General features: G+C 47.2%; 1 protein-coding gene and 1 long non-coding RNA gene across 7 annotated transcripts in view; one reads left to right on the forward strand and one right to left on the reverse strand.

Moving 5' to 3' along the window:
* RAPGEF5 (Rap guanine nucleotide exchange factor 5) overlaps positions 1–6,627 on the reverse strand; it is a 142,728-nt gene extending 136,101 nt beyond the window's left edge. For 4 of the 6 annotated variants that reach the window (XM_015853736.1, XM_015853742.2, XM_015853741.2 and 1 more), the window contains exon 1: positions 909–1,136. In XM_015853736.1, the coding sequence (XP_015709222.1) occupies positions 909–1,121 (213 nt within the window). In that variant the 5' untranslated portion in view covers positions 1,122–1,136. Of the gene's footprint in view, positions 1–908; positions 1,137–6,402 lie in introns of those variants that run through there. The other 2 variants (XM_015853739.2, XM_015853738.2) reach the window with 1 other exon arrangement.
* A 112-nt stretch (positions 6,628–6,739) lies between these two features.
* LOC107309177 lies at positions 6,740–8,233 on the forward strand. Its single transcript, XR_001553103.2, has 2 exons — positions 6,740–6,937; positions 7,966–8,233. It is a non-coding gene; the product is annotated as an uncharacterized LOC107309177 (long non-coding RNA).
* The last annotated feature ends 2,389 nt before the right edge of the window (positions 8,234–10,622 follow it).

Consider the following 10,622-nt stretch of genomic DNA (forward strand, 5'->3'; position numbering starts at 1 on the left):
TTTCCAGTATGTGAAATATTACTTTAATTATATATTAAAGATAAAACGTCTGTCCTATTGCAATGGCTTTCCATGAGTTATGTTAAAAAGGTGCCATATTCTGCTTTCCTATCTTTGTTCCTTTTAAAAATCTATCACCTCTTATTTTCAGCATTTTCATTAGCATAAAAATGGACAGCTTGTTTTGTTATTTCCTCTCAGTACAGAAAGGCATTCAAACCACTGGGGCTATACGAGTAACAGCAGTTGAATACAAACCTTAACAAGGTTTGTCATAATTGTACAGCGCTGTGCCTGTTCATTCATCTCAGCATCTGGGAAATCTAGTGTGAATTAACCAATAATGCAGGTTTGCAACGGAGGAAATTAAAGAATACCACTGTGCAAAGTGAATTGTTTAGTTCTGACTAAGGAAACGCCATCAGCTCACAAGTAAATCAAGCCTTCTCCTCAAGGTGCATACGTTTGCAAGTATTTAAATACATTCCTTTTAACTTCAGTGGAGCTGATCTTATTTGATACATAGATTTCCTTGATGGATTTCTAAGCCACACACCACAGCACCCACCCAATGCCATGTCCTACAGAAACAGAAGCAGAACCAAAAGTGAAAGTAGGAATAGCCTCGTTAAGCCAGAAAAACAAAAACATGCAGGATTTTCACATTTTAAACAGTTTCTAACTGATGATTCTATTCTTAATACAGAAATACACAAAAAGCAACACTTAAAGCACTTTTAAAATGGGTAAAATCTACTCAAGGTGTTTTCAGCTTGAGCTGAATTTGCAGCAAGGCACAGGGGTTAAAGGTAAGGCCATGTTTTCTAGCAGTTGATTATGGGTGAGGGAGAGATTTATCAGGATATGTTCCAGCCAAAACAAAACAGAAAAGGAAATTCAGAACCTACCCCATAGCCTGGAGCACAAGCATGCATTTTCTGCAACAAGAAGAAATGTTGCACATCTCCCATGAATGGAAGCCACACGATGGCACCTATTCCCTGTGCACAGACAACAGCACCTGCACCTACGCAGGGGCACCAGAAAGCAGTGCAGATGCCAGCCCAGGCACTACCAGCTGCTCCTACAGTACTAGAGTAGCTATAGGCAGCAAGCACCATTTGGCAAGCAGGCTAACCCCAGCCTCGAGCACAACAACAACTGAGGGTTCTGCATTGCTTCCTGAGTCACTTGGAGGGGCAGAGGGGTGGGTTTGCCTTAGGTCTCATTCAGCTGTAGTTAATCAAACGCAGGCATAATTCCTCAGATGTCATAACACATGGGCTAATTAAGAAGTATTCTCAACTTAGTAATTCACTGAACACTGACTATGAAACAAATTATTATGCAAAAAAACACAAGAGACACTGCAATTCCCCGTCAGCTACCATGGTCACTGTCGCTAAGCTATTTTACTCATTACTCAACTTTTCATGTGTCACCAGTCACAGCCCTGACAAGCTAAAGGATACTGTTAAAGACAATTATCTTAATCAGATACATTTAGCAGGAATACATAATAAGCCTGATTACAATAGGAAAAATTCAGGACTACTTACCAAGTCTATTTTTAGTCCCATAATAACTGCCAAAATGATCAGGGTATTAACTTACTAAGTAGAACCCCAATGGCAGGCTTTAAAGTAAAATGCCACCAATATCAATCAGCCCACTTTGATAATAGCTGTGACAAGTAAAACTTTCAATTCACTGAGCCAATCCAGCCTTCCTGTGCCCTGATTTCAATCCATATAGTGCACACGCACGACAACACCACATCCTTTTAATACAGGAAAAACTCCAAAGGTAAATCCTCTATAGTATAGACAAATATAGGTACCAGAGTAATTGTTCTCCTCATTTTTTTTTTCAACTCTCTCATTAACACCCATCAAACAAGAATAAATGTGCTAGTGAAATGTGTTGACGATGCGAAACACGAGATGTTGCTGAAATAAATGAAAACAAAATGGCAGACTGGAAGATGAGGTGACTCTGAGGACTGGAATAGAAGGAGACTCTGAAGACTGGAATATAAGGAGAAGGATGTAAAGCAGCAGCCTGAGATACAAGGTCACTCCAGCAATAACAAGATGAGGAGCTTCAAAGAAGAAGAATATGGACTGCTATAAATGTCAGTTGTGGGTGGAATATTAACTGAGTATGAGGCAGACCTATATGCTTGGCTCAATCAAAACGTATCTATGAACCACCAATATATGGTAACCATGAAAAGAAGTATGGGACATTCTGACTATTTCCAGCAGGGAATTTCTAGTGTCCTGGAGAAACCTCATTTACAACACTATGGCTTCTCCAATCCTGGCATGAACTAACTCGAGGAAAGTAACTTGAATGAGGTAAGCAACTGAAAGCTTCTTATGAGAGATGGATAAAAATTTACCCAAATGTAGGCTAAGAGGGGTTAGGATGCTTCATTTAATTAAAACAGATTGCATATAATTTGACTTTTCTCCCTGCCAAAGAAGAGTTCTCTGCAATAGCACAACAGCTGCCAGTGCCAGAATATATGACAGATCTCTCTAATACCCTCCAACCCTCCAATTATTTTCAGCTCGGGAACTTTCCAAGCCTGATGAGGATTATCTATGTTCAATAAATTTCCCCTTTATGAATTTCCCCAGTCTCCTCTGAACTCATGTAAACTCCCAACCTCCATATCCTAACTCCTTGATCTATTTTCAACCTGTAACCTTTCCGTCAGTTAACATGCTGATTTACACGCAGGACCCAAACTGAGACAGGTTTTCTTGGTGTAAGAGCACCTGAAAATATTTACCCAGCAGAAGACCACTGGGAACCTCACAAAAGTCACTACAGGATCTCAGAAGAGAAGACAGTCATGGTATCTCATCAGCCAAGCAAGGCAAAAGGCCTGGCCAATGGTGAAGATTTATACATGTCAGTAATATAAGAGAGACAGAGTATCCAAGCAGCTCTGTGATATGTAAAACATTTTCCAACTGCACTATTGTGACAAAGAGCAACAACTACACTCGCTTAACACTGTATCCAGAGAGGACAGCAAAACCAGTTAGTAGCTTAAATACTCCTGCCTGCTGACTATACCTAACGCAAGATTCAAGGAGGTAAACTGGAAAAACAGAAGGCTCCTACTCTGCAAAGGTTGTGAGAAAGCATGCATAGGGGGAACAGCTGCACAAGGCACACTGAGCCAACAAAATGCATCCCCTCCTTTGCTCCTGCATGAGCCCTAGTGGGCTGCGACATGCATAAGGGTCCCACCGAGGAACCAAGCTAAATCCACCCACCCGCCTAAAGGCAAAAATAAAAATAACATAAAATAAAACCAGCACAGCAAAAGACTGGGTCATTTTCTGCTGTTTTATCTGGCAGGAACAAAGCACCAAGCAGAGGAAGAGGAATAGAGCCCATCCCTCGCTCAGCTCACTGCAGCCAAACCTCCACAGCCACCGCAGACATCTGTGCTAGACCTGCCCTTAGACCAAACAGAAGGAAATCCACTGTCAGGGACAACGCCAACATCCAGTTCAAAGTTCAGGAGCTCTAAAAAAGCTTTGGGCCGCCCAGCAGAGGAATTAGTTTTATCTAAATGATGGGAGTAGTGCAGGGTATTGCTATTTACCCAGGCCCACCAAACAGGAAAGTGCAAACAGGGTGGCTGCTGTAATCCTCCTACAAGGTGCTTTTGCACCTCTGTGTTCTTCACGTGTATTAAAATCAGCTGTATCCTTACACAGAAAGCCAAAATGCCCACTGGTATCCTGGTATTTGGGCTCACTGAACAGAGAGAATGCTGGTTTGCTGAATTTATTCCATTTTTCGTATACCACTCAATGCTTTCCTACCCCCAGCACCACAGGAAGTATTCAAACAGCACGCAGTGAAGTGCATCCTTAAAATAATTATAGCACCCTTAACACTTCCATTATATTTTATTATCCATACCCTCCAAACACGCATGCATACAGATTATCCTTGTTTTATAGATGAGGAAGCAAACTGCACCGCAGGCGGTACCTCAGCAAGTCAGCACCAGAGGCTGCCCCCCCCCCCCCCGCTCAGGGGTCATCATATTTTTGCTAGGAAATTAAACAAACTGGAATTTCAGCTGGTCAGCACTTACTTGAAAACAGCACACCTCCGTGAGCGACATTCCTGGTGAAAGCAGCTGGGCAAATAAAGCTCCCAGCTCAGTGTTTGAACAAGCAAAAAAGCACAAAGGAAAAGTCAGTGGAGACTAAGTTCAGGCTGCACTTTTGAAGGAGGGGGAAATGGTGATTTCCTAAGCAAATGGCAGCAAACATTGAATTTGGATTCACCTGAAATGCATCGTTGAGCTGAAACTGGGAGATCTTTATTTCACGTTTGTTTTAACCAACCTTTCCTCAGCCTTATTTTAAAGCTTAGCTAATTGATAATAGCTAATTGATAATAGCTAGTCACTATCAATGCGATAGTCAGGTTTAAAAGTATATCCTAGGACACCTCAGCAGACACCTGCAGGAATTCTAACTGTATCCTGGGGAAAGGCAGAGCCCTGTAGACCAGGAGGTGGCAGGGCAGACAGTCCCCTCCTCATGTAGCGCTAAGTCACTGCCAGGAAGTCCTGCATGGCATCTCCACACAGCATCGCCCATTGGCCCTAGAGCTGCTGGCTTGGCTCCCAACTGGCTCATAGCCCCACTGTCCTCCCTTTGGCCATCTCCCTCCCTGGATGGACAGGTTAAGAATAACTCTGCAAGACAAACCACAGGGGACCACCATGAGGCAGGACCACAGATGACAAAAGCACTAAATCTTATTCTCTGCCTCTGCAAAACACAGCACATCTGTTCATATGGGCTTCAGCTGTCAAGAAACAAGAAATAAGACCAAGGCTTCAGCAAGGACGATCAAGGAACTGTGTGACCCAGGAACCACCCTGCCTTCTCACCAGGGCGTAAACTCGCCTACTCCAAGTATTTACAGAGTAAGTGCTCATAGTAGCATCGTAGAATTATTAGGGTTGGAAAAGATCTCTGGAATCACCACCAAGCCCATGGAGCCAAGTCCCCAGGTGCCACATCCACCCTTTTTACACTTTTTAAGTGCTTTTGGTTGCAATGAAGAGCAACCACAATGATGGACCTGAGCCTGCTTTGCACAGCATGTCTCTGAAGTGCCAACAATCATCTATACCAAAGCTGTGTTTAGACATACTCCAAACGAGCCAGACTGCTGCCCTGAGATACTCCTTGCCTCCTCGTGGGCAGCTCAGCCCACTGCTCCTGCAGTGCACTTTAGAGGTGGAATAAATCAAACTCATTTCAGAATACAGAAAATATCTCATCTTCACTAGAAGATGGATACCTGTCGTAAACACCCTGCTATGGCAGAGGAGGCTCGGCCATTGAAAACTGATTAAATCCTCTTAGCCCTGCCTTGGATGGGCAGTTGCCAGGTGGATTACAATTTAACTTGAGCAATAAAAATCATAACCTCCTCAGCGACCAGCCTTTATTCTGTGTGTTAGACTCACTTCAGAAAGAACCTTACTCTCTAAGAGGGCTATGAATCAAAACATTACTCACAAATAACCATTCTGCCATGATTGTCTGCTATCTTAGCCCTGTTTATCTTCCTCGCGTGTATATCTTCCAACAACAAAGCAGAAAGTTTCACTTGAAATTCACTCTGCTATCTTTCACACCACCACCCTTGTGTGTGTGTTCACGAGGGTAGAGCACCACAACACCAATGTGGGCACAGCCACACACTGAGCACAGAGGTGTGGGTCAGCACATCGCAGCCACACGGCATCCATTCACCCCATTCCCTGCACAGATGAAGCCAGCCCCCTCATTTTGGCTGTGGGATGGAGGGGCTGAGGTTTGGCCTGTCAGTGAATCTTCTGAGACTTGACAGCAATGCCCCCCCCGTACAGCTCCAAGCAGGAGCGAGAGGTTCTCGTGGTGGAGGCCACGCCGTTCATCGTAAGGGCGCTGCACCCACCGAGCCGGTGAGCTGAGGTGGTGCAGTGAGCCATCCCTAAGCCCGGAGCGTCAAACCAGGGCTCCCTGCGGCGTTCCCCGCCCCACAGCCTCACTCTCCGTCAGAGACGCGGACGGCACCGCGAAGCCTCTCGCTCCGGCTTCAAGAGCTCGAGGCCGCGCTGAACTTCACGGCTCCGGCCCCACGTCCCCACGCGTGCCCGCGGAGAGGACGAGGAGGGTCGAGCACGGAGCGCGGGGCACGGCCGGTCCCTGTCACGGCGCTGCTGGATGCTCCCGAGGGTCTCCCCGCGGGCACCTCCCCCCGGGTGCCGCCCGCCTCCCCCGCTGCCCGGCTCCGGGCGCCGCCCCGCCCGCCCGATCCCCGCCGCGTTGGCCGCTGCCCGCGGGCTGCCCGCGCACTCACCCGCTGCCCGGCGGCGGCCGCGCTCTTCCTCCGCAGCGTCAGCCCGCTCCGCAGCAGCGCCGGCAGCTCCCGCAGCTTCTGCCGCAGCTGCACCGGCTGCGGTTCGTGGGCTCCTCCGCCGGGGCTCCAGCTGCGGGCCAGCTCCGCGCCCTCACACGGCGGCGGCATCTTCACGGAGCCCACAGCCATGCCGCATCCCGGCCGCGCTCCGTCGCTCACGCCCGCCCTCCCGCCCGCTCTGCCCGCCTTCCCCCGGCGGCGCCCCGGCCCCGCGCCCACCCACGGCCCCCTCGCACCGCGGCCCCGCCGGGCGGGCGGCCCCGGCAGGCGCAGGAAGCCCCGCCGCCCGCCACCTTGCCCGCCCGCCGCCGAGCTGCCCCCGCCCCGCGCCGCCTCTCCGGCAGCGGCCGTGAGCAGGTAATGGCAGGGCGGAGGAGGCGCGGGAGGGAAGCGGCAGAAAGTCCGGTTAACTCCTTTGAGCTCGGGGCCGGCTGCGGCTGGAGGCTGCCCGGGGTCGGACGGAGGGCTGCAAGAGGTGAGGCTCTACATCTCCGTGTCCCGGGCTCGGAGCGCTGCCGGAGGAGCCGGGTGGCTCGTCCCGGTACTTCCTAGAGGAGCTGAGCAGGGAGCCCTCGATGCCAGAAACCGATTAATTTACTGATTGTATAGAGAGAAAAGAAGCATTCTTCTGCCTAAGGTACTTATCTAGAACGTGGTACCTTGCATTTCTGGGGCTTGCACCTCTGGAGTCTGCATCGACCACCTCAGTGGCACAGGTGTTTCCTTCCTTTCTGCTGGGTTCCAGTCTTACCCGTGCAGTTCAGAGACACTAATGTAAGATGGGGTTCTCTTTATGTACATCATCTGCCACAGCCACAAATAAGGCTGACCTGTTCCTCCAGGTTAAATTCACCAGGTCATAAATGACTCAATAAGTGACATTATAGTCAAGGCAGTCACACAGAAAGATTGTGGGAAGCTGTCCCCCTGACCCAACCGTGAGGTCCGAGCCTCAGGGACCAGCTCCACCAGTCAACCAGCCCCACAAGGAGCTGGATTCTCCAGCAAAAAAAGGAATGGGATTGGGTGAGATAGAACAGAATTGAATTGAATATTTTTCTTCTCTAGTTCTTCCTAAACCAACTTAGCTGGGATTTCAGAGGTACCCATACTGGAAGGGAGGTGGCAGATGTATCTGGGCACAGAGGTACAGAATATGGTACCTTCCAAAATCAGTATGGCTTGTTTGCTGCATGGATACAGCAGCAGCAGTCTGGACTTCCTTAGAAATATAGAACGATAGAATCATCAAGGTTCAAAAAGATTATCCAGTCCAACCATGCAACTCATCCCCACCGTGGTTCTTGATCACCTCTGGGAACGATGAACCCACCACTTCCATGGGCAGCCTGTGCCACTGCACCACCACCAGCGCATCACCACTCTTTCAGGGGAAAAATAACAATTCCTAATATCCAACCTGAACCTCCCTGGTACAACCTGAGGCCATTGCCTCTCATCTAATCGATCAATCAATGGCATCCCTCCTTTTCACCTTCACAGATCCGACAGTTGGCTGCTGCAAAAAAGATGATCCTGCCTGCAACCTGTAAGCGTGTGCTCTGCTGGACCTGGTGCCCATCTGACTGCAACTAGCTGGTCAATCTGCTGGAAAAATTACACTTCAGAAAATAATGAGTTTTCCATTGAATTGATCCAACTTGTGACAACACAGCTGCAGGATCGAGGCAAGCAGCAACCTGCAAGTGATGGAAAGCAGAAGTGCTCCTTTCAGTAGCCATCTGTCATTAAAGAGCTCTGTTGCATCCTGTGTGTGTGACTTTGTGAGTAGTGCAAAGTGCTGAGCCAGGTCCTGCTGAAAGGGCAGGGTCTGTGCAGCCACATGCTGCTGCCACCTCCTTCCTGCTAGTACCAACAGGCACTGGCCATAGCATGAGCCAAAGCAGGGAGAGCAGGGAGCTAATCCATCTGACAGGTAACTGTAAAACATTTTCAGCCATTTTACTTGCTTGCTATGGCCCATTACATGAGACCTATTGCTGATATAAAAGACAGAAACAGGGCAGGAATGTACTCTTCGGTGTCAGACCTAACTTGGAGGATGTGTTCCTTAGACACCACAAGCCTCGTGGGATTATGCCATAAACATGTTTTAGCTGAGGCTGTGCTGCACAATCAGATATGAGGAACACGAAGAGCTGTTCTGTGCAATGCCTCGTGTCCCAAACATTTCTATTATTTCCTTCGACTTGTGCTCTCCAGCTGCCCTGCAATGTGTTTTTGACAGCTCTGTTGCCTGGCAGCCACTTTGTCACAGCTCATGATGCAATTACAGAGAGAGATGTATCTGCACCCAAAAGAATAATGGATCCTTCGTGTGTAGGATTTACGAAAGGCACACAGTCTTTGACTGAGTCTATAGACACCGCTATGTCACAAATAACAATAAGGTAACTCAGTAAAGCATGTCTTAATGCGACAGACCGGGGTATAAGCAGAAGTAATTTGATTATGTTCACAAAGGATAAAATCGTGCCAATGCTCAGAATATGTTTCATTTATTTTAAGCCAAGCAAGGTAAGCGCACCTTGAGAGCAGTATCTAAAGAGAAGTAAATATGCTCTGCAGGACATTTTAAATAATCAGCTGCTTGATAATATCATTTGGACAAATAGTGATCACAAGAGTGGAGTAGGTAGCAGTTCAGTCTTTCTAGTTTGGATCATCTAAGTTCTTTGGAATATCACGATAGCAATTGTCTAGAATTCAACAGAGTTTTGTTCTCCCACTTTCAAAAGACTTTCTACAAATATAGGGACATGTATGTTTAAATCAATACAGGATGGACTCCGGAGAGCTAAGCAAGTCTACTGAAGCTTAACAGATGTGGGGCCTGAGAGTGTCTGATTTTTTGTTTGGATGTTTGCTTCTCTTTCAGATAACACAATCAAAAGAAATCCTGTGAAAACAATACAAGCCATTTCATGCCTGTATGTGCTTAATATCAGTTCTTCAGTGGGTGATTACAAAAAGAATTACACGGAATCAGAGAGTTTGTTGCAAAACATAGTAAACACTTATTTTGGACTGTAAATATTGAGAGTTCCTGACTCAGTCCCAACTAACAGTAGGTATCACTTTGTTTTTCTCCTGCACTAAGTGCAGATAGATGGTGCAGGAGAAGAACTGGGATGCATAGGGGTGAAGGGGCCAGATGACAAACTGTGATTCTGAGCCAGCTGCTTGCAGCAGGCCTTTGGAATACCTGTTCTGACCTGGCAGGAGAAATCAATAAGAAAGCAAACTTTTCCAAAGCAGCAGCACCCATCGTATTACAACACCCATCATACAACCAGCCATACATCGCTCTTCCCCAGATGGTCGATCCTGCTGGAGAAGGAAGCAATCGTTTCCTACCTGTTCAGACAGTGTACTTCTTCCCATCCCTCCAGAAAGCAAGCATGGCTGTTCCCCTTAACACCCCCTCACCCCTCACACAAGGGCACCATGGCTGCAGGCACACACAGCAGGATGCTGGCGCCTCTCCCTGCAACCTGCTCTGTTTTGGAAAGTCTTCTTCCAACTTGAAAACCAAGCTGTTCATCTCTCTGAGAGTTGCTAGGAGTCCCATTTTGGCTGAATAACTTACTGCAGACTTCTGAGTTTTCCCTTTCACCTCATCAGTGGGATCCTAATTATGTTTTAATTATTACTAACTTACAGTGGGTATGTCATATACTTCAAGGAGCTGGCCAAGCTGTAGATGGCTCTTTGTTGCAGGGGAGTTGGACTAGATGACCTTTGAGGATCCCTTCCAACTCAAACAATTCTGTGATGCTGGTCATCTCTACATTTTGTGTATAAGTCTTTGATTTTGTTTCTCAAGTTTTGGTTTGTTTGTTTGTGAGCGTTTTTAAGCATCATTTTGAATTGGTTTAGCACCATGTCATTGCCTAGATCAAATATATGATGAATTCAGCTCAAAAGCACTGCTTGCAGCATTTCAGAGATGTGAAAGGCCTGCAAATCATAACATAAGCTCAGCTACAGAGAGATCCTAACCTGGAGGAAACAGGGTGTGACTTGAAAGACAACTGAACTGGAGAATAACTGCAAAAAAGAGGGAAGAGGTGAAAGATAAGGAGATAAATGAGTAGTTTAATGATTCGTGTGACTCAGAGCTGGAAGGGCTGAGGCTG

This window comes from Coturnix japonica, chromosome 2, assembly GCF_001577835.2.
Source record: "Coturnix japonica isolate 7356 chromosome 2, Coturnix japonica 2.1, whole genome shotgun sequence".
NCBI classification, from domain to species: Eukaryota; Metazoa; Chordata; class Aves; order Galliformes; family Phasianidae; genus Coturnix; species Coturnix japonica.